General features: G+C 35.5%; 1 protein-coding gene across 1 annotated transcript in view; it reads left to right on the top strand.

Annotated features, from left to right (window-relative positions):
- The first annotated feature begins 8,023 nt into the window (after positions 1 to 8,023).
- Positions 8,024 to 23,706, top strand: part of GPATCH2 (G patch domain containing 2) — an 81,862-nt gene continuing 66,179 nt past the window's right edge. Inside the window, exons 1-4 of the mRNA XM_009697404.1 lie at positions 8,024 to 8,730; positions 13,926 to 13,987; positions 22,067 to 22,249; positions 23,394 to 23,473. Of these exons, the coding sequence (XP_009695706.1) occupies positions 8,033 to 8,730; positions 13,926 to 13,987; positions 22,067 to 22,249; positions 23,394 to 23,473 (1,023 nt within the window). The 5' untranslated portion in view covers positions 8,024 to 8,032. The remainder of the gene's footprint in view (positions 8,731 to 13,925; positions 13,988 to 22,066; positions 22,250 to 23,393; positions 23,474 to 23,706) is intronic.

The raw sequence follows: 23,706 nt of genomic DNA, 5'->3' as shown, positions 1-23,706 counted from the left end.
GACGTTGATGCTTTCCTCTCCGGCCAAGGCCTCCGGGGGAGGAGGGGTTGGAGGCCTGACCGGTGCCACTGGCACGTCTGAACGCTTTGCCGCCTTCATAAGCGAGCGATGGGCTGGAGGAAGAAATTGCCCCTCGTTGCAGGGGAAGTTGCAGGACAGCAGGCAAACAATACATCAAAACTTTTGTCGCAAGTTTATTCTGGTTTTTGTGTGTGTTTGGGTTTTTGTAATTGCGGTAGACCCCCGAAGGCCTAAACCCTTTGCAGTGTATGCTGCAGGAACATCCCGCTGTGCGTGGTCGCTGCTCTGAAGCTATTTTGTTGCAAACCAAGAATCAACAAGTGCAGCTGTAGCCAATGAACAAGGAAAATATGGGTAGTTCTACTGCAACAGAGTTCACAGAGTTACTGTTTTATGCAATTCTATATGCTACCATAGTGACCCCAAAGGTTGTGATGTTTTTATTGTAGAACTATGAAGCGGGGAAACTGGGTAACAGAATAGAACAAGGAAAAAGTGAGTTTTATTGATAGGCTATGGAGGTATAAAGACTGGTAGTGGAGAGACTTGATGAAAACAAGACATATCAACCAACCAGCTGGGAAGCCTTTCATTTCCTTCATGAAATGTTAGGTTTCTTGTGATATGTTAGGTATTAACTGATGTGTATAAATTTTAGTTCATTTCACTTTTATTAACAGAAGTGTAGCCTGATGGAGTTTTGTTTGTGTTTGTTTTCTTGAATGTTGATAATTTGAAGCCCTGAGGCTTTTTTAGAGACTATGTTATGTATACAGACACCTGGGGATAGATATCCCACTTTTGAAATAGATTTTCTTTTATGTTTTTCTTTGTTTCTTTTCTGAGGATGGGGAAGAAGAGAAAGAGAAAGGCTCAGCACTTAGTTTTCTTACAAAAGAAACTCCATTCCTCCTCCACTTCTGCTGATACCACTGTTTTTTTCCTGTGGGTATTTTCATGGCTTCTTTGCATTTTTATAAACGAGAATGCTTTCAAGGAGTGATTTTATTTGCCTAGATGATATCTATTTGCTAGAAGAAGTTTGCTGGTATTGCTAGACATGCAAATTTACCTGATGTAACTGTAACTTCAGTTAGTGTAATTCAGAACATTTTGGAGAATGAAGTATACTCCAGTGGCAGAAGTATTTTTATTTGAATACTAATGCTGCATACAGTAGAAACATTGTGTAAGACCTTCCAAACTTGTATCTGTACTCTGAGAAAGTTTCAATATACTTGACCTGCCATCTGTTTTTATGTGGACACAAAATAGCAACATTTAAAGTAATTTAGTTCCAGAGGCTTTAAAAATAGCGTTCCACAACACAAGGCGTGGGAATTTGGTGTATTCTTCCGTAATTGTCATCAGACAGTAATGATTTTGCTTGTGCAAATACACTGCCTGGAGGAATTCAGTACAGTGAGAATTACTGAAATCTTGTCTATAGGACTGTTAGTTTAGCAGTTCTGAAGGAAGATCTGTTAAAAATCTGGTAACTACTCAGAGCCACTCTCTTTTCTTATCCTTATACAAGTTATTTCAGAAAGTGTCTGTTAAAGGAAACCTGTTTGAGTGAGATGCAGGAAAATACTTTTTTCAATGTCTAATATTTGATATAGAAAATTAAGAACTTGTGCTTTCTAAAAACATTAAGACCGTAAAGAAGTGAGTAGATTCAGAACAGCCACAGGGTAAGAGTGTTCCCTTTGGGTGGTAAAGCTCCTCTGAAGTGGAATGTTTTTCATTTATATGGTAAATACATGTGACAACTTAGGAATGACCTGCATTTTGGGTACTTACTGGGCACTCTGATTCTTTTGATAATGACTTTGGTACTATAACATATTACCATCATTTGATAGTTCATGTAATTCCCCACCTTGACAATTAATTAATGAAGTCATACTTCTGAAAAGGGCAAGCATATCAGTAAATGGCAGCAATGGGATTGTAAGAATTGCTAGCTCTCATGATAAATTGCTCCAAATCTCATTTCTGGCTGACCAATTCATTTGTGTTAGAGCCTTATTAAATGCAGTTCATGTCAGCATCTTTCTGACTGTATACCATTGTTCTGTACTGAACACTTTTTCACCGTTAAGTATGAGTAGACTTGATAGTATTTATTGTTGTGCCTTCCTAGACAAGCAGCAGTTGTAGAAGTCAGATGTACTTATTGCAAGTTTGTCTGGCACTAATTTTTAGGCGCATGGATGGCGTAATCAGTTAATAAAATTCCATCATTCTTCAAATGCTAATAACTTTTTATTGTACAGGACAAGTGTAAGGAAATTCCAAAACTTGTCTAAAGAAGTTTCTCAAATACAGAGTTGGTACCAAGAATTGATGTGTAGTATGTGACTGGAGGAATAAAATGTTGCTAGTAATTGTATACAATTAAATGTATGGGAGCTGTATATTTGATACAAAAAAGAGTTCATAGGCATTTCTGGCAAGTGTACTAATTATGTCTTTATTTGTAGAACAATGACTTTGGGAAATTTTATTTTTTTTAAAACTCCTCCTATACTTTCATTATTTTGTGAAACTGATTTATATGCACATGTAACTGACTGCAAAAAAGGAGAGTTAGCGTACTTCGAAGATGAGAAGTAGCCTGGGGTTTTGGACTTGTTTTTCCCCTTTCAGATATAGACATGCTGCAACATAATATCCTGACTTGTCTCAAGAGTCCTCAATTTTTGACTGTTCACACTTTCTTATATGAAACTCAAAATAATTGTGTTTTCTGACTTTTAATTTCTGCAAATTTCTGTTCTAACACAGTCACATTTTTAAATTTTATAGTATGAAAATCACATTTGTATTAAGTTTCTTTGGTCTGCGTGTCAGATTTACTTTGAAAGTGTTGCCAGTGTGTTGCCAGTCTTTATAGGCAGCACTGGGCAGGATACTCAGAAGTGGATGAGTATGGGAATTCTTGATAGCTAGCTGTTATGCTCCCAAGCGATGGTTAGTAAGGGGTGGAATGCATTTTGGTCGTTGTGTAGCTTTGTGTACTGGGTTGTCCAGCAGACAGTGCCTAAGGACATAAATAGGTGTGGATGTGGAATGTGGATGCTTTGTGGCTCTTGATGATGGCCATTTGATAACAGGCGAGTTTAAATAATGTATGCACAACTGCTGTTTCTGATATATACCACAAGCTTCTACATAATGTAAGTTTATCAGTTATTTCCTAATCTTCCATAGTCTCTTGCTAGTTTTTTAATACTTTTTAACTTGTGTTGCTCAATGTTGCTTTCCCCTTTGTGTATCCCAAGAACCATAATAGTTCTCTTTTTTTGATCTGTAAATTCTTCAGGCAAGGCAGTGAGATTTATCATCTGCTGCTCCCTTCCAGATATTTGCACCTGTTTAATCCAAATTTCAGTCACATTCATCAATAAAGCAGAGGCCTCAAAACTAATGTTTCTAAGGCGTTGTGAAAATAACTTCTGAGGTGGGAAAATGGGAATCAAATTAGTACGTGTCTGAAGATAAAGGTACCCTGTGACTAGAACCATGTTAAGAGACATCAGAGAATCTGTATGGGAAAAGACTATAGAAAGTCAGGTTCTATAATCCCATATTCAAGGAACTACTTGATTTTTCTTGTGCTTTTAGCTTGTGATCAGAGTGGGTTGTGAAGACAGCGAAAATCATGATTCTTTTCAGAATTGATGAGACAGATGCAGCATGACTTTAGGTGCAAGACATGCCATATCTATTTAACAGGAAAAGGTACAGAACTATAAAGTAAATGTAAATACAGCTGTCGGTTTAGTAAAAAATACCGCCTCTCCTTACAAGTTATGCAACTAAATTAGTTGTCCAGTCAGTGTGTAAGTGTGTTTTAAATATTTTGTGACCAGTCAGAGCTCTACATTGTTATATGCTTTAGGTGGGAAGTGAACAGAAATGATACTTCATTTTCACTGGAAAAGCAAGTGCCCATTATTTCCATTAGGAGTTTCAGTATGAATATTAGTATTGAACACAAGCTGTGTGAACTGTTTTGGAGTAGGTGAAAGCAGTTACACTGTTTCCTGCAACAGTACTTTTATGGCCTGTTCTCCTAAGGGTTAGAGAGGAAACGGGTCAGCTTTTGGTGAACTACATTAAAATGACTTCAGATAAATGTAAAGGTCAGTGTAGGCAAACTAGATTTTCTTACAGTAAAGTAGAATCTTCTCCTAGTGAAGACATTACAGTTTATTGCTAGCTGTGGGCTGTTGCTGTAACAGCATTTTTATAGCCTTATGTGAGTCATGCTAAACTATGGCTCAACTTAATATTTTATGTACCTCAATATGTTGTTCTACATTCCTTATTACAACCTTTGAAATTTCTCATCTTACTGAATGCAGTTGATACTCACTGGTAATGTCTCTAATACTTCTTGTAGTTATTTTTCAACCTATTTCAAATGCAAATATTTTTGTTACAGTAACATCTGTAGTGATGATTAAAATTACTTCATAGGTTTGGAATACAAGCTTGACAGCTGGCTGTGAACAATGGAGAAAGCTGCAAAACTGAGTTTGTCTGATAAATAATGCTGTAATAGAAATACGCTCCTGAATTTTGTAGACAGGTTTCAGATTAACTGTTCTATCTGGTTGCTGTTGCCTTTTTTTCCCTTCAATTATAACAAGAGAAATGAGAGCTCCAATAAAATTGATCAAAAGACATTTCTTGGATTTTCAGGAGAAGGAGTTTTAATGTGGACCGCTAGCATGTTGAAAGTGCAATGTGGATAAAAAGCTGTAGTATGTGTATTGTAGTCTCAATCTACTACAAAGAAGCTTCCACTGTCCCAAATTGATCAAGTAATTCTCATAATTGTCGTAAGGAAACATTTTGAAGTAATTATAATATTAATTTGTCTGACCTATCCAAGAGGTAATGCAGTTAGGATACAGTTATATTATATATGAGACCATGGCTGTAGTTTTTAGGGTAAACGAGGTCGCTGCCCTGTGCAGATCTTAGTTCAGGAGTTGCAATGGAGAGAGCTGTTATTCAATAGAAAAGATTAATTGCAGGAGCGCACAAGATTGAGTTGTAGTCTGATGGAAATTAAGTGCCTTGACTGCTCAGGGCCTTTTAAGAATCGTATTATCCCTTTACTTCAAAAACACTTAAGTTTTTTCACTCTTCTTGTGTTTTATCTTTTGATTTGGCACCATCTTTATTGACAGTATTTTGGGGGGAATTCAAGGCAAGTTTAGGTCATATCTATAAATCCAGGCTGGATATATTGTGTTTGATCTTGAAGTATTTCATAGAACTAAGACAAATTTACCACCATACTTACGCCATTATCTGGAGTAAATTGGTATGTCCACTCTAGGAGCTACATTGATTTTAGTGATATAGTTATCCGTATGGATTAGGGATACTGAATTGAACAAATTAATCATAAACTGTGGTGTAGGACATTAGTGTCCCTGTCTTCCCTTTTCCTTTTACTTTGTGCTGCAGAGACACTAGCAGAATGGACTGCAAGAGATTATATATGGTAGCTCATATTCTGGCAAATTAGCAGAAACCTGTTTGTTTTGAGACCTAAATGTAGGTTTAAGCCTACTAGTTCAGTTTTTGGTGCACCTCCACTTCTATCAGTTTGCTATAAATGCGAAAGTCTGTGACAGAAGGGCTGGGTAGGCAGCTGGGGGAATTGATGTCTCAAGTTAACCTAAATAAATGTACTGGAGTTTGTCTGTTCGAGTCTTATGGCTCCTGTTATATTAGTGCAGAAGTATTAGAAAGCTCCTAAAATCTCAAAGGCATCTCACTTCTGATATGCGGACCTGTGAGGATAGCTGTCTTCAAGGGTGTTTAAGGCTAAAGGGGCTAGTGCCCTCCCTGTTGTGCAGTTATAGCTACTGAGAAACATGGATTAATATATCTATTTAAGCATCATGCGTAGAAACCCTGTACAAATATACCTGGACTTGCCTCTATTGGTGTTTGAAATTCCTACCTACACAAGCAAAAAACTCAAGCAAAAACCAAACAAAACCCCAACACCCTCCTAAGAACCTTTGCAGTAATTGAAACTTTGAAAATATGAAGTAAGAATTAATTTTAAATCATTTTGATGCCACATGTCTCAAAGTAATTTCTAGGTGAATTGACTTCCATGTTTCTCTTTCTCTCTGAATTTTCAGAAAACCATTACTTCATTTGGAATACCTTTCCTACTGTGTTCCTTCTCTTGCTTCTGAGAAGTATTTTTGTGTAATTATGGAGGTTTTGATTCTTGTGAACCAAATGGGTTAAGGAGAAAGTGTAGCATTCTTCCAAAGCTGTCTCACCCCTTACAAGATAATATGTCAATTCTGCTGTACTAAAAGCCAAAGAAAATGTTAAGAGGGAATAATAGGACTAGAGATTACAGCAGGACAGAAAAAGTATGAGAAATAAATGTGAGTGACACAGTAGTTTCTGGAATTCAAAATAATCTTGTTTCTACCACTGTGCGTTTGGCAATCTTGCAATTGAAATGTTTAAAATAACTATTTCTGAAAATAGTTTAAAAGAAGAATATATAATTTCTTTATGGAAGATATTTCATGACAAGCTTGGATTTCTTCTTAAACATGTTCTTCAGTTCCTCCATTAATATTTAAAACTTGAGTACTTTATGGTCATGACTGTTCATTTGGCCATTAGCATTAAGTACCTTTTACACTGGAGTTTGTGGTAAGTGAGAGAGGGAACCTGTGTGCTATGTGTCCAGATTTTCTCCACATCTACAACTCTGCTTGTATTGGTAGAAAACTATTTGTTAATTTCTCTATCAATTTATGTTGTAAAACAAAGTGAAGAGTCTTACTTTTAAACATCCTCTACATAATTTACTGAGTGTCTTCCATATTTATCAGTTGGTGTCATGTAGCAAAAAGCATGAACATTATTCTCTGCTTTACCTCAACGAGAGGGGTCTTCTGATTCTTTGATGTGAGAATCTGATTGCTATGTTTACAGAGAAAATTCACAGCCTTCAGAGAAGGATTAGAGTTCAGCAGCAATCATTTAATGTTTTCTCTTCTTTTTGTAATCATGTAATGCATGGGTGAACTTACTGGAGCACACTGAGTTATAGACATGCGAAGTGCTGTTGAAATTTGAGGAGGAAGGAGCAAAACATTTAGAAGGATAAGGCCTTAATCGGACACTCTGTGTGTTCAGAGATATTTTTCCTTACACAAGTGTGTGAGTCTATGGATGCAAGTGCCTACATGTGGTAGGAAACTTTGCATTTAATACTCTAGAATTACCTGTAACAGGGTATTCTCTCAACTTAGTATCACTCCACTGAATCAATATTTTTAAAAAATCAAACAGATATCAACCATTTGGAAAGACAGAATTAGTCGCTATTAAAAATAGTCATATATTATCAAAGAATTACTGTCTTAACTTCAACTGGCATTTAGGCAGCATCAAGAGATAATTATTCTTAAAAATATTTTATCATAATGATAACTCTTAAACAGAACTCCCTAATATGCTATCAAGGAGAAATATCATGTATTTCACTTCCCATTCATAAATTTAAAATGTGCTCACTACCTGCAGTTAGTGAATCATCTTTGCTGATGCTCTCACCATGCGGAATTCCTGAAAATCATAAAAATGTGATGAGGTGAATTAAAACCAAACAATAACAGTGAGGCCAAAACCAATCGGGAGATCCCTACCCCACCCCACCCCCCACTTCTTTCCAAGACAGAAATTTTTTTAAAGAATAAAAGAAGGAATGTATGCTGATGTGTTGCAAATTACGTAGGACTGGTTGGCAAGGTTTTGTCTCTCAGCAGAAATGCAATAATTTTTATAGGATGGACATTAAGACTACCTTGCGTAAAGTAACTAAAATTATTTTGGTAGGTAAAATTCTTATAGAGTTTGTGCTTAACACTTCAGATTAATTTGTTGTTTTCTTGTATTTTTTTATTTTTTTTTCCTTAAAATATATAGGCATTTCAGTAGGACTATGGAGGAACTGGTTCATGATCTAGTCTCAGCACTGGAAGAAAGTTCAGAGCAAGCCCGAGGAGGTTTTGCTGATACTGGTGATCACTCTCGAAGCGTGTCTTGTCTTCTAAAGCGACAGGCAAGGAAAAGGAGGGGACGAAAAAGACGTTCATTTACCACCCATCATCCCTGGGAGACTGGTCACTGCTTAACTGAAGGTTCTGATTCCAGTTTAGAAGAATCAAACAAAGACTACAGGGAGAATCATGCTAATAAGAAGGACCACAGTGACTCTGATGATCAGTTGTTGGTTGCTAAACGTAGGCCTTCCTCAAACTTAAATAACATTAGAGGCAAAAGACCTCTGTGGCATGAACCGGATTTGACTGTTGACAGTTTGGGAAACAGAACGTTGCGCCGGAGAAGAAAGGTAAAACGGATGGCAATAGATCTGCCATCAGAAGTCTCTAATGCGCTGACAGTAACTCAACAGCAGGATAACAGCAGAGATCAAGAAATGGACAATAACAATAAATCATACCAACATCAAGAGTTTTCAAAGAGCAAAGTGAAAAAAAGAAAAGTAGCCACAGCTCGACAAGGACCAGAAATCTTGGATGAAGGAGTAGTTATAGAAAATGAAGAAATGAACCAAGCAAATAAAGACAAAATGGAGTATGAGGAGCAAAAAGGCTCAGATGAGAACATGAGTGACAGGTTATTCTTTCTCTTCCTTTTTACAGAAACTTTGGATAATATTTGTTTGCTTGTATTGAGAGTCTTTGGATTTTTCTTTAATCCCGGAATTAAAATGCTAGCATCAATGGTATCTGTTTTAACAAGTTACTCTTAATATTTTTTTAAGTCTACTATTTTTAATATGTATGAGTTCCTCAGGTTAAGGAATTCAGCATAAAATAGGGAGTCACGTAGCAGAGGAATAACCAAGAAAATAGTTTCTTGAAATAATGCATTCTAATTGTTTCAAGATTAAGAATGACAGAATATACAAAAGATTAATATGTTTTTTTCTGGGTATTTCAACTGGTGACAGTTCTCAGAAGAAAACTAAGTATTTTTCCAATTTCTAGACATTGGTGCTTTGATTGTTACCTCTATTCGCCAGAAAGGTTGTCAGTGTTTAGAGTCACCATTTAGACAGTATGTTCTTGTGTGTCATGGGCATAAAAAGTCTGCAGGTTGCCAAGGATATACATCATTTACGAAATGCAAAAACCAATTTACAGTTCAGAAACACCTGAGCTTACTATTAGAAAAATGGGGGAATGATGACCCTTTGGCAGTAGACCTCATCCATCCATTCCAGACAGCGGTCATACTACAATGGTAATTGTTTCCAAAGTACTATTTTGACAACACAGTAAGGTGCAAGTCATTTTTCCACCATGCACAAAGGATGTTACCTGCAGGGCCTGATAAGCTTGATTAAGTTTATTCCATGTGCCTGGTTCTGAATGCAGAACTGTCAACAAGACAGACTCGTATTAAAACATATAATTTTGGTCAGTTACTTGACAGCACTAGTGTCCCTGGGTTTTTTTGTAGGCGTTTCATCTATAAACTGTTAAGCCTTTTTGTTACTGGAGAGGTAGAATTGAGATGCAGAGAGTACCCAAGAGTTTTGACCAGGGCAGACAGATTGGTTACTGTGATAACAGCAGTATCGGTAAGTTACTAACTCCAGTTACTGTCAGAAAAGTTCTTCGAGTTCTTTTTATTATGTACTAGTTTTGTCTCGCCTGTGAACAAGAAGCAGCTGAAAGAGCTGAATGAATCCCGAGTTTTAAAGATTGTTCCTGGTATCTTAATTATGAGAACAGAAGCAGTCCTTCAGGGCAGCCATTGTGACTTCAGACATTTCACTTTGACATGCAAGACAGGAGTGTATGTTGTCAGGAAACCTTTAGAAAACTGTACTCTTTGATGGTACTGGGAATCTGTTCCCCCAAGTTTGGTACCTAAAGACAGATGGTTAAAAATTTCCTTGCAGGTAGGAGCCATATCATATATGTCAATAGTCTTGTCACTTTTTTATTTACAAAAGACTTTCTTTTATGCTACAAAGTTAACAGTTCTCCAACTCAAAAATTCTGTAGTTAATTTTTGGGTGGAGAGAAGAGTGATCAATACAAAAATCCTCTTGCAGACTCCCAAAACTGTGCTGCTACTTCCAGGTCAGTCTGGATATCATTTTATTTTTTCACAAAAGAAACATTATTGATTTACAAATTCATCTTCCTCTTCAAAATGCTTAATTTTTTGTTACACCAAATGCTGTTGGTTTTCAAATCATACTTCAAATGTTTGTCTCTGGCCCCGATAAATGACCTTTAAAACCGTTTTCATCTTCATAGTGTTTTCTGCTCATGCACATGGTTCAGTGATGGTCTGTCATTCTGCTGAATTTCTTGCAATGGTCATCTGTACCAAAAGATTTGGAAACCACTGAATTAGAAAATTTACATTCCATAATGTGATTAGAAATCCACCATATCTAAGACTCTCAGGTGTTTACTGTATCTGAATATTTTGTATGTGTATAATTTTAACTAGTTTTAAACTAACTTTACTTAAATGCAATGGTGCCTCTATTGTTTGAGATCATGTAGTCAGAAGAATCAGAAACAACTAACAAACACTGTTCCTAAGAGTGTGTTCTAAAAAGAAAAGCTGATATTTTAAAAGGGAACATGAGTTTTGTAAGATTGCACAAGATATGGAGAGCTAACAGAGCATCTTGGATAAGACTCATGGTTCAGCAACACTTACTAGAAGAGGAAAAATAAAAAGTATACAAAACTGCTCTAATTTTGTACATTTGTGTGCATACAGTTTTATAATTATTCAAAAAAAGGATTCATTTTTTAGAAGTTCAGTTTTTAAAAGCAAAATGAAGCCATTAATTTTTAACGGGAGTTAAATTGCTTGGATCTAAAACTGGTGAAAAGTTTTCAGTGTGTACATGGAATTACTTTAACACGTGTATTTGAAGTGCACATTAAAAATGCTAAGTGACACTTCTTTTGCAGTCTTTTATCTGTATGTGTCCAAACACAACAAAAACCAGGTTTTAAGTGCATGGTTCAGGAGCAGTAGGAGGAGTCTTCAAGTTCTTAAAATGTCAGCATCTAAATGATCCCAAAGATGAATTCCTGTGAGGTTGATTTTGAGTACTGGAAATGAGACTTTAATGATCAGAGCCTGTCCTTTGGGCATTCTCCCTTATCCTCAATGTTTAGCTCCTTGGCCAGTTTCAGCCAAATTTGGCAATGCACGGATGATATTTAATTCCTGCAAGCTTTGATAATTGTTTGTGTTTTAAGTGACCAAATAGGGGGGAAATCTCAATTGCCCCTTTTGAAAGAAAACAGCAGTGAAACTCGGAGATGCCCACCCACTGGCCTGCCAAGCAGTGGGAGTGCAGTGGCTGGTCAGTTCTTGGGGACAGGCTTGGGTAGGAAACAAAAGTCACAAGTCTCATATGAAACCAAGGTATGAGACAATTTACTAGTAATAATAACAGCTAGTAATAAATATTACTACTTCTTTGTTTCCACAAATGTATAAATAAAGCTGTGAAAGCTTTTTGGATAGCAGAGCTGTTCCTTCCAAGTTTTTGCTTGCATACGCTATTTTATAGGATTAAAAGGAATCTGTGGGTTCTTTCTTTTTCCTGCAAGTCTTGCTGGGAGTGGAATTCTCATTACAAAGCAAAGGAATTAGCAATATACAGTGTAAAATTATATTAAAACTGGAAATAAATTCCATCATAACGCCGCTCATGTACTTAGATATTAATGTATTAATTCCAGAGGTTTTGAATTTATTCAGTGAAATGACTGCCATGTAGCAATTATCTCGGCTGTAATCCCTGCCATATTTGACTGTGGCCTGAGGAGAATGAACACTGTGGCGGCCATGGATGTACCAGTGTTAGTTTGATTTTTTTTTTAAAAAAAAAAAAACCAACATAAAAAAACCCCAAAAAACCGAACTGAGACATTGTTGTATGTAACTTCTGAAATTTCAAGTGGTTATGTTTTCATGAACTGGTTAGTCCTTCAGTAAGAATTATTACACGATTGAAGTACCTTATTTAAAAAAGAAAAAGGAAGGAGACTGTTCTCAAAATTTGAGATTTTGGTGAGGAAAGTGGCTGAAATACTAAGGTTGAAAGGATTTCCTACCTTTCATTTTAAAAAGTACAATTAAACAATAAATTGACAGGCAGAATATATGAAAAGGGGATATTTTCTTTGAGATGTATGATGTGAAATTGTGCACAATGAAATGTAAGGACAGTAAAGCCATCTATATTGTAATTAAAGTGAGGATGGGATGCTTGCTAGAAGGAAGTCACTAGGATTTGCAACATTAGGAATTGCAAGTTTTGGTATCCCTCATGAAAGATGGTTCCGTTCTCATTGCATGCCTGTCATCTTTCTTCTGCTTAGGGCAATTGTGCAAGTGCTTAAGTATTGCTTATACAGTAAGCATAAGGATAAACAGAAAATACAGCAAATGTTAAGAAAACTTAATCTTCAAACACAGATCTGTGTTTATATATATATATTTGACCAAAAAAATCACTGCTTTGTGGAAGATAAAGTATACTTACAATTAAACACAAATTACACTAATTTTATATAATTCATATTACAAGCTTTAAAAAAATTGAGGCTTATTTTTGTGAGAGATTAACATTTAGAAGGAAATAATTTTCCTAAGTGTAACAGTTATTTAGAAATAAAAATAAAACTAATTTATTATTAGAAAGTGACAAAAAATAATTAAAACCAGTTGAATTCAAGTATAGAACTGCATGTATGTTTTAATATGTGTAGAAAGGTAAACAGACCTCAAGTTCTTGTAAGTAGCTTGTTTGCAACATTGAGAGTAGCCATAGTATTTATAACTTGTACTTGAATTTGTGTAGTGAACTGACTTCTTTTTTCAAGTCGTTCTACATCTCAATGTGAGTAAAATGTGATTAAATTTTGTTGAGAATGTTAATTTCTCAACAGAGCTACTCTTTTGACAAAAAAGAAAATAAATGGTTTAAAGTTTTGTATGAAACTCACCAAACTGATCTGTGTTATTAAAAGACAGGTCTGATTTACTGTTTAAAGACATGTGGAATATTGTTTGTAAGAACCTGTATATAGCAAAGAACAAAATACTTTACCTATTGATGTCTTTGAATTTAGAGAGAAGTGTGTGCATGTTGTATACACACATTCTAATTTTAAGGCCATGATGGAAGTCACAGAAAAGTAAATCGTACTTTGCCTTTTGTGTTGATGTTATGATCATTGATCATACTTATTCTCTTCAGGGTGACCTTTATTTTGATTTAATTGGTTACCTTTATAATAGACTTTTTCTTTCTCCCCAAGTACTATGTCATGAAACCATAAGAAGTGTCTTTTCCAGAATATTTGCAAATGATGTTTGGAAAGGTAATTTGACTTTCAGACTCTTATAGTTCATGTGCTAAAGGAAGGCTTACGCTGCTCTTGATTGAGACTTTTCCTGTTTTATTGAGCAGTGATGTTCCAGGATCAAGCTGAATTGCACAGCATAAGAAGAGAACAGTGAGCATTTGATGGAAGCAGATAATAAAATGCATCAATTGTCAGCACCTCGTTGCAGTCACATCTGGCTTACTGTCAGGGTACCATTAGATTCCCGTGGTTTTATGTGCCAAAAATAATATGCTTTGTAGTTAATGGAACTTGGATATTTGCAGTTTGATTAAAAAAGAGTCCTGTTTTCTTTCCGATCTCTATTCAGGATTGAGTTCAATCTGAGCACAATCTTGTCTCCTTAAAATTTTACGACTGAAAGATCAATTGTTCTTTTGATCTGTTTCTTTCTTTCTCTTATTACAGTGAATCCAGCAGTCTGAGCAGCAGTGATGCTGGTTTGTTTACCAATGATGAGGGAAGACAAGGTATTGAAACAATCTTTCCCTTCACCCCTCAAACCACATCAGTTGAAATTCTGTAAGCTTTACAAGTTATTTCATAGGTTATTTACCATATTTCAGTTGCTATTACTATTATGATGAGTTGAAGTATAGCTTGCTTTCTGGGTTTTTTGAAATGTTACTGGGGGTGTCCTGAATCCATGACTTGGTCAAAAACTGTCTTGAGAAGCAGTCTCTGTAATATAATAAACTTACTTATAACTGGAGTATCTCCAAAAGATCATCTATACTAAATTTTAATTCTTCAGTTGATCCAGTTTTCATATAGGACTCTGTGATCATAGTACTGCTTCTCAAACTATTTTTGAGATGACTTTTTTCTTTCTTTTTTTCCAAATTGATATAGCAGGATTTTATAGTTCTTTTTCATTCAGTACTTTGTTTGAAAAGTTTCAAACAAACTGTTTTTTCAGCAGTCTAAGATTGAGATTAGAAGATGCATGCTATTTAAAGTCTCTCCCATCTGAAAAATTTTTCTTTAATCTAAAATGCAGTGAAGATTCAGAATTTTCCTTTAGTATGTGTAGTGTTCTCACATATTTTTATGTGATAAAACTATTGAGGATGGGAGTATAAGTTTTTCAGCTTTAGTATTTATTGCCATCTTTAAGTGCAACACATTTACCTGTATTGTGCTAGCATCTTAGCACCCAGCTCATGGACTAGGAAGTTGCTATCTTTGACAGTATACAAAAATGAGTCAAAAAATAGTCTCTCAGGTGATTAAGACTTGCTTTTCTGTTGGCAATTCTAAGTTAATGGTAATAAATATTATTTTCTTATGCTGTTTGCCACAGACTACTTGAGTGTGTGCAAGAAAACAAATCCTGGCCCATTCCACAGATCTAGGTTAAAGGAATGTTTTGTTTTGTTGTTTTTTTTTTCTTTAATGTGTAATTCAGTCTCTTTTGTTTGTTTTATCTTCTATTTTAATGTTACAGTAGGGAAATGATTTTTCAGACTTAGGGCAGAGGTGTTACCTTCCTTGCTCAACAATAACTTGTGTTATGTAAACTATACCTGTCAGTCTGAGTGTCTGTTTTTAGTTGTGCTAACACATAGCTTTTTTGAAGAATTTAGGCCCTCTTTGAAAGTTTAGATTGATCTTTTAACTTCAGTCTTTCAATACAAGACATGTCAAAAAGATTTGCTTTTACTTCCCTATATGAATGTATCTTTTGAGTTGCAATTTTTAAACCATCCTGTGTATTTGTATATAACATGACATACCACGCTTCATAATTACAAACATTTTTGAAGTACCCTTGTGATATATTTGTATCAATAATTTTGTCCTTAAATCCTGAACTAAATTATTTAAATCTTTTAACAATATGGTTGAAAACATCTCAGTTACTTGTTGTTTTTCTTATATATTTTGTGGGAGGAGAAAAGGGGAGGGATTGGTGAACAGCAGTGTTGTTTCACTGGTGTGGTGTTACCTTTTTTAGTGTTAGCTCTTTACTACAGAGCTGTAATTCTTATTTTTGCCTGTTTGATTTTTTGAATCTTGATTCAGTTTGATTGTAATTTTCAAGCAGAAAGCGTTAGACCTGAAATAGTATTCTGGAACATAAATAAAAAGAACAATAATTAAACTTGAGAAGGATGTCAGACCAAAATATGTTTTTTAATCTCTACTTTGAAGTAATTATTTTATGGGTATGATTAGAAGACCATTAGCTTCACATTGGATCTCAGACATTCTTAGATCTGCATTATAGCTTTGGTTTTGTGAAGACTTTTTAATGAAAGTACTATCAGAGATCCTACTGCAAAACCCAAGTTGTTTATTTTCTCATAATATTTATCCCCCCCCCCCAAAGAAAATGCTATTAATGTTTATCTTTGTACACCCCTTATTGAAGTAAGATGAGGTTATTTTGTCTCTGTAAATTAATTTATAGCTGAACTGAGACACATACTTGAAAAGAATGAAGGAAGGAGAAAATCTGATAAAAACCAAAGGAAAAGCCTCGGTGAGAAATGAAGCTGGAAGAGAACAGGATGAAAATGTGTTTAAGGGAAGAACTAGCTGGTTTTGTCGCTTTTTAAAAGCTAGACTCTGATTCTTGTCTTCCCAGTGTCCCTCCTCCAGGATATATGTTCAGAACATCAGCATCTTGACCTCATTTGTAGTTCAAATTTTCTGCACTTCTGACTTCAGGTTTCTGCTAAGTGAAGTGGAGAACCAGAGATTGATCAATGCTGCCTGGTGAAATTCTTGATTTAAATGATGTGCCTGCCATCATTCAGAAGTTTGGGTAGCAGAGGACAAAAGGATCCTGTTCTCCAGGGCAACATTTGTTCATTTTGTGTCTCTGAGATTAAGAACTGTATCTCATTTATTGCGGACAAATACTGTTTATAAAACCCTAATTAATTCCCAAAGCATATTCATCCTATGGGACAGACATTCTAGGAAAGGAAGGGATCTAAAGTAGCAATTTCTTCAAGCAGTTGGCCAGTCGCTTAAATAGTTGAGTATTTAGTTCTGAACTTTGAAGTGCCTGACCTTGCAACTTTTAATATTTTCCAAAGTTGTTTCAGAAAGCAAACGGAAATAAATTCTACCACAGTAACAGTACTCTTCTGTGCACAGACTCTCGGAAGAGTTTCAATTTTTGTGATTTGATTCAAGAAAAACAGGTGGTATTATAATTGGGGTTAGTAGTGGGTTAACTGCAAGATACATTTTCATTGCCATCAATTGCTATGATAAAAGAAAATTGCTGAGACTTGAAAATCCTATGTTCAGCTTCTAATGTGATGTGCCTTCTAATGTTTGGGGTTTTTTTAAAACCTCTATACCATTTTCCTTTCGGGTCTGCCTCTATTCCAGTCTCATAGCTTTTTTTGTTTAGTTTGTTTTGTTCCTATGAAGTCTTCATCTGAGCATAGCCGTGCTTGTCCTCCTTTTCCAGTTTATCCAGGTACTTACATTGGGTCATGTGAGAGTGCAGAAGCAGCTCTCTTGCTAGGCTCTATTCCACTGCCATACTACCTTCTGGCAGAATTAATGGATACTCGATGTTTTGCAGTCCCAATTTGGCAAATGTTTTTCTCCTGTGAAACACTGCATACCCTGTACAGTTAGCCAGCAAAAGGTTAAAGATCATGGAAAAAGCTCAGTGCAGGTACGGTCAGTGAAGAAGATACCTGCTGATCTATTAAAAAACTTCAAATGACCCCTTATGGGTTGTATTTTTCTTTTTCAAAGGTTTGTAAACTGGTCAATTTTGGGGTAAGATTTAATATAGTTAGCAAAAAACCAAAATCCTATGCAGATCTCAAGCCCTTGAGCCCTTGCGTATGGAGGTAGGAGAGCCGGCCAACAAAGTAATTGGAAGAACTGAACAGCAGCTGAAGCTTATATATCAGATATCCTCATGATTTTCAATTTTCTTCTTACTCTTTCCTTTGTTCTAGTAGCATTTTCATAAGTGACTGGTTTGCAATTATTAAAAACTTTAGTGAAAAGCAGTGTTATGCCTAGTGTAGAACACTTTTATTAGAAGAGTTTAGAACCGAAAGGTCTAATCTTAGGTTGCAACATGTAATACAACTCTGTTATAGGCCTAGCTAGTAGGATCACCTGTAGTTTCAAGGCACTTTATAAATTAAAAAGTGCTTTATAAATTAAGCTTTCAACACAATGTTAGCAAAACTGTAACATTATTCAAACACTAGTTGATATTATTGCTGTTTTGGGAAAAAAAGTCAAATCGCAAGTATATTCTTTAATGAATTTTATAGTGTGGGTATGGCAATAGAACATATTCTGCATTCCTAGTCCACCTATACCTACTAGCACCCTTGGGGAAATTCAAAGTTGACTTAAGACCTCTTAAATCATGACATGCAGCACTTCAAGTGTCCTTTAAGATCTAAGCAAGTAGGAAGGAAAATTATATTAATAAAGTGTTAAACAGTTAAAATTGGAGAAGGTCAGGGAATGTCAGAGTTCTGCTGTGGATGTGGCTAAGCTTTTAAAGATAGCTGTTCATTATTTTATGATTAAACATATATTCATTACTGTGTCCTTTATGAAGATGACCCATTACTGATTCAGTATATGAGAATTCCAACCTTTTGTCTTCTCTAGCGAGAAACTAATTTTTACCTTGTATAGCGTCTCAGTAACTGCAGGTGTCATGGTGTCATTCTCCATATAGAAGAAACGGAATGTGCAATGCTAAGTGTAATCACACCAGTTTTGAACTGTTGTGGTTAATTAGTTTGTAGTCTTTGCATGTGAAAAAGAAATAACATGAAGTTGTTGTATATGACCTGAATATCCTAAATATTGTGTGTGCATCACAGTGGTAGAGGTGAACATAAAGCTGAGATCACATTATATCCTTGGTCTAATTTATTAACGGCACACCTGTACAGTCCTCCTACTTAAGAGCAGGGTATGATCGGTATGATATTACATTGGATGAGAGAGGTGGGAGGAGGCTTTTGTGTGAAGTTTTCAAGCTTCAATCAGAAGAACTAGCTGCTTAAATTGAATGGTGTCCTGCTATCCCTTTTGCCAAGGTAGCTTTGCAGACAACAAAGAGCAAGATGCAGTGTGCCTCGGTGGATGGGTAATTTAAGCTTCTGCTGGCTGAAACTCCTTGTATGTGTTACAGTGAATCTTCTGATGTCTCCAAATGATTATTACAGCTGTTAGCAGTGGGATTTTTTTTTTTAACCTACAAGGAGGTACACTAGTCATGGAAATGAGACTAGCATCCTAGGATATTTACAGGGCATGTGCTATTGCTCTCTGTGTGCAGGTCGATGGATAATGGAGCAGCACAGTATCAAGTGGTGTTTATAGGACACTGATGTCAAACTTTTTTTCATGGTACCCTCTCAAGGTAGGTTGTGGTTGTTATAGGTAAGCACACGTAGACCATATGTGACTGCTATGGAGAGTAGCCTGGCCATTTTGAAATAAAACTAGGAAGAGAGGCTAAAATAAGATTCAGGTGAAGCTATTCTTCTATTCTGAACATGAAAGTGATGGTGATGCAAATAGGGTCTGTGTCCATAGAGAAACCGTAAGAAGCCCACATAAATCATTTTGTAAACCTCCTAAAGAGGAAGGCAAGTAATTTAACATGAAGGAGTGGTAATTAGATAAATATGTAGACTCAATAATATAGAATGAAAATTAGGGAAACAGTAATTGGGGGGAGGGAAAAGCTTAAACCAATAAATTAAGCCAGGAACTGAAGTACCTGAAATTTTAGAATTGAAGTTGACATTTCTGAGCCTTAAGTTGATTTTATTTTTTTGTACTGATCAGTACAGTTATAATTGAATGTAACTTGCTTTGAAGTAATTCCTTGAAGCATTAGCATTACTGACAAACAAGTTTGTTGTATTTTAAATATGTAGCTAGGAGAATGCATGGGCTCGGAGATCAGTTTCCAGAGATCTGGAGGTCGTTTTACCTTTCCTGTAGCTTGGAAGAATATTATCTTATTTGCTGTAGTCTTGTGCTGAATCAGCATCCCTAAGAGGAGAGGACAGTGTAGTGAATCTTGAAGTATTTTGAAGTGAAAAATATTGCTGTCAATTTTTAATTCTCAGAAGTTCATGCTTGCTGTGGATACTGTGTTGGCTTTTGAGAGCTGCAAATTAAGTAGGATAAAATCCAAGTATTTGGTTACAAAACTCTTGAGCGAGGAAGCTTCTGTGTTATACTGTCTATACATATGAGATCGGGAATTGATTAAATGCAGTAGTCTTCCCTGACTCCTTTTGAAAATGAAATCTTTACCTGTGGAGCAACAGGTAAACAAAATACCTGTGGGTGCTCTCACCTGGCTAAGAATAGTAGTAATAGGTTTATGCTCTCCTCACGGTGATAATATGATTGAAAATAGTCAAAGGATTCAGAGTTGTTTAAAATGCACAGACAAGGAAGCTAAAAAACAGGTATACCTGGATTCTGCTGTCACGTGGGAAAAGCCTACAAGGTTCAGATTTTAAGTCTGCCTTTGGCAGTAAGCAACATAAGTGCTTAGGGAAGTGTATAATAGCATAACAGGTAAGATGTCTTAATGGATAGTTGCTTAACATACTAATATTCCTATTGTATGAAAAGGAAAAATAATTTGTATTTTTTCCCAAAGAACCATTGTTGGGCATATAGCAAAGATACTAGTGTCCTTCCGTAACTGCTAATTCGCCTTATCCTTCGGTCCACCAACCCAGTCTTAAATTCTAGCTCTTTCTTCCAAGACTGCATTACATACCTCTTCCAGGCTTCTGTCCTTGAGCTGACTGTGAAACCCAGCTTCAGAATTCTGTACTTACTTTCATAGCTGGAATTATGTGTAATGAGAATTCTTTTGAGTTCCTGATAGTATTTTTTTATTAGTCAAGGTGTCTAAAGCTCTCATCTTATAACAAAATATTTAGACAAAGTTCATCTACATATAAGTTTGGAAAATCAGAACAAAAGACTTCAAACTTAATTCTCAGCCACAGATCAGTCTAATGAAAAGGTGTGATTCTCTCTCCACTACCATCACTGTCTCTGGAGGATGTCTAAGACTACTGAACAAAGAAACCATACTTGGCTGTAACAAAATGAGGGTAGAATTAATGGTGAATGCCTTTGTGAAATGTCATAGCTATAAATGAGGATTAGAATAAATATGGAGAGTAATCTGAAATGTTCCAGGAACACAAACAAACGTAAATCTTATTTGGCCCTATGTATCTCTTTCCACCTGCTTTCCCCTTCCTCCGTCTAAAAGTTCCTATTCTGTAGCTTCTGCTAATTTTGCTTTTAGTAGTGATCATGAAAGATGTAAGGGTCACATTCCACCTGCAAGTGACCAGTGAGGGCCTTAATTATTCTATATTTTCTTGAGATACTTGTCTTGATGAATGTTTACAGCCGTTTTTACTTGTGCTTGGTCTTGAAGTATTCTTTTCATTGCAACAATTTATTTGGAGAAAGTGTGTTGAATTCTATTCCTCAAGTTTTGGCTTGGGTTTCATTACTTGTATTTTCCCATTGTGGGATTGAGTGGCAATGAAACTTCACACGAATGCTTTTTTTTTCCTTGAAAATTGTGTCTAGTAAATCTTGCACTTGTGTCTTTCTTAGTTCTGCCTAATTAAAAATTGAAATGCTAAACAAATAATTTATATGCAGAAATAGTGAGGCATGTTTTGGATACTTTGAAGTTGAATTAAAATATGCAGCACATATTTTGAAATCTAATTTTTGGGTGTAAGAAAGCAAATTTGCCATGTCTTATAAAGATATTTTCTGATCTTCTATAAACTACCTGGTTTGTATAAAAACATGTCTTAAAATGAACATAACTTATTTTTAGTGGCCAGTGTGTTTATGAGATAAGTTTAAGATCAGATTTTCAGCCTTGTCTTACTTTTGACTTCAAATCCAGGTATTTAAATACTACATCTATAAATATTGTCAGTAAAAATGACCAGCTCTGTGATATAATGCAGTATAATTCTCAATCACATGATACTGTCAGTTTTCATTTAAAATCAACTTTTTCAAAACTTATTTCTAAATGAACTTAATCAGATTAACTTCATTTAGTCACATCTGTTCATGATTGTTTTCCCCTTTTACTAGCCATACAAATCATGAAATTAAGCTAATTATATACCATTATCAGCTGCAAAGAACTAGTTTCACAGTTTTATACCTTTTAATTCCCTGCAGGAGATTAAGGCTTGTTTTTTGTTAATATGTAAAGTGCAATAACTTAAATGGATTTCCCTGCAGTTATTGCCAAAGGATTAACTAGTTTATTATTGTTTTTCACTGTTGTAAATTGGTTTTAAAACATTACATTTTATGTGGTTTCATTGATGGCAACGCTTGTCATGCTATTGAGAAACATTTTCCAAATGGAACTGCTATATATGAGTAATTGTTATACAGCTATAAAGCAAAAGAAATCATTGTCCTGTCAGAGTGTTTATTGATGGTAATATCTGATTTTTTTATCTTCTCTGCTCCTCCCTCGTTTTTGGGGGGATACTGCCCTCACACAGGTGATGATGAGCAGAGTGATTGGTTTCATGAAAATGAATCTGGTGGAGCATGTGGAATTACAGGAGTCATTCCATGGTGGGAACAAGAAGACTCTACAGAACTGGAGAGAGAATTGCCTGATCCAGTCTTTGAAAGTATCTTAACTGGTACTTTCCCTCTTATGTCCCATTCAGGAAGGAGGGGTAAGTAGCAATCAAGCAAATGCAAACTGTAGAATCACTTGGGTACAGCAGAAAGATATTTGTGGATTATACAAAATGTATAAAATGTTGACAAGATCTTGGAGTTACCAGTTTGGTTCCTTGAACTATTTCATTTTTAGAATATCATTAGAGAGAAAGTATTGAAAAAAGGGCAATGATTACAGAAGTCAGAAAGTGTAAAACTTGGCTCATTTTGATAGCCTACTCTTTTATTTGTCTTGATGTTTGCATTGAGGATTACTAAGCATTCTTTAAAGTGAATCTTTATATTCCATTTGGTTCCTGACTTCTGTGGTAATGTTTAGAATTCTATGGAAGTTCATTAATTCAAAGGATGAGAAGACTAGTGTGACCATTTCCTTTACTTTGCTGTATGGTCGGGCCATATTGTTTGTAGAGAAGAGGGAAGGGTTCCTTTAGAGCAAGGGCTGAGATTGTAACTTAGAAAATACTATTTATTTTTTTTTCTTTAAAATACTTAGGGCAACTGTGGATCCAGTGTATCCAATGGTAAGTTATACCAGTGTTAGATTGCATTTACAGCTAGGAACCCACTGCTGTCTAAAGATTGAAGTTGTCAGACCGCAGCTTGCTGCCAAAGAATTTTGTTGCACCTTCCCTCTGCCACAAGGATCTCCTTTCACATTCAAATACAGATTTTTTTTTTTTATATGAGCAGTGATCAAATCACTTCTAAACTACTCTGCACACTGAATGTATTGATTTCTTTTGTGAGGCTTATTTTCCAGATGCTCTTGGAATTGTTTCTGAGGACTTAGTCTCTGTATATTCACGAGATTTAACATTTTCTAATACTAACGAAGCTGTAAGTGATGCGAAAAATAACTTTCCTACTGTAGTTCAGTACGCTCTGCTTATGCAGCCAACTGTGTATAGAATCAAGATGACAGTAAGAATATCTACAGAAGTGTTCATTTTCATTACAAATTAGACTTTCTCTCACTTTTCCCATTCTGTGCTCTTTGTTTCCATCAGTACAATGTTTGACAAGAGATTTTTGTTTAGCTGAAGCCAGATTAATATATTGGTATGTAATAGTGAATTTTATTCGTTATATGGTCTAGGAAATATTCTTAAATCAATTCATACTTCTTTTTTGTAGGTTTCCAGAGTAGATTTAGTCATCTTCATGGAATGCCAGCAAGAAACATAAAAAAGGCTTCAGGAAACCAGAATGCATTGGTAGGTGCTTCTATTATTTTAAACCAGTTTGCACTGTTCTTCGAGGTGTTGTGGCTTTTTTTTTAAAAAAAAATTATATTCCTCTCATGCTTGTTTCCTAAAGTTGTAGATAGGTAATGGAACGTAAGGCTACAGTGCCACTGCTGCCTGATATTGTGTGTTTGCTTTTTTTAATAGTTAGACTCTTCCCACTGCAATTCTGTTGTAATGAAATATTTGTGTGTACTTGAATG

This window comes from Cariama cristata, unplaced genomic scaffold (assembly GCF_000690535.1).
Source record: "Cariama cristata isolate BGI_N322 unplaced genomic scaffold, ASM69053v1 scaffold14313, whole genome shotgun sequence".
NCBI lineage: Eukaryota > Metazoa > Chordata > Aves > Cariamiformes > Cariamidae > Cariama > Cariama cristata.
This window is presented reverse-complemented; position numbering and strand designations above follow the sequence as displayed.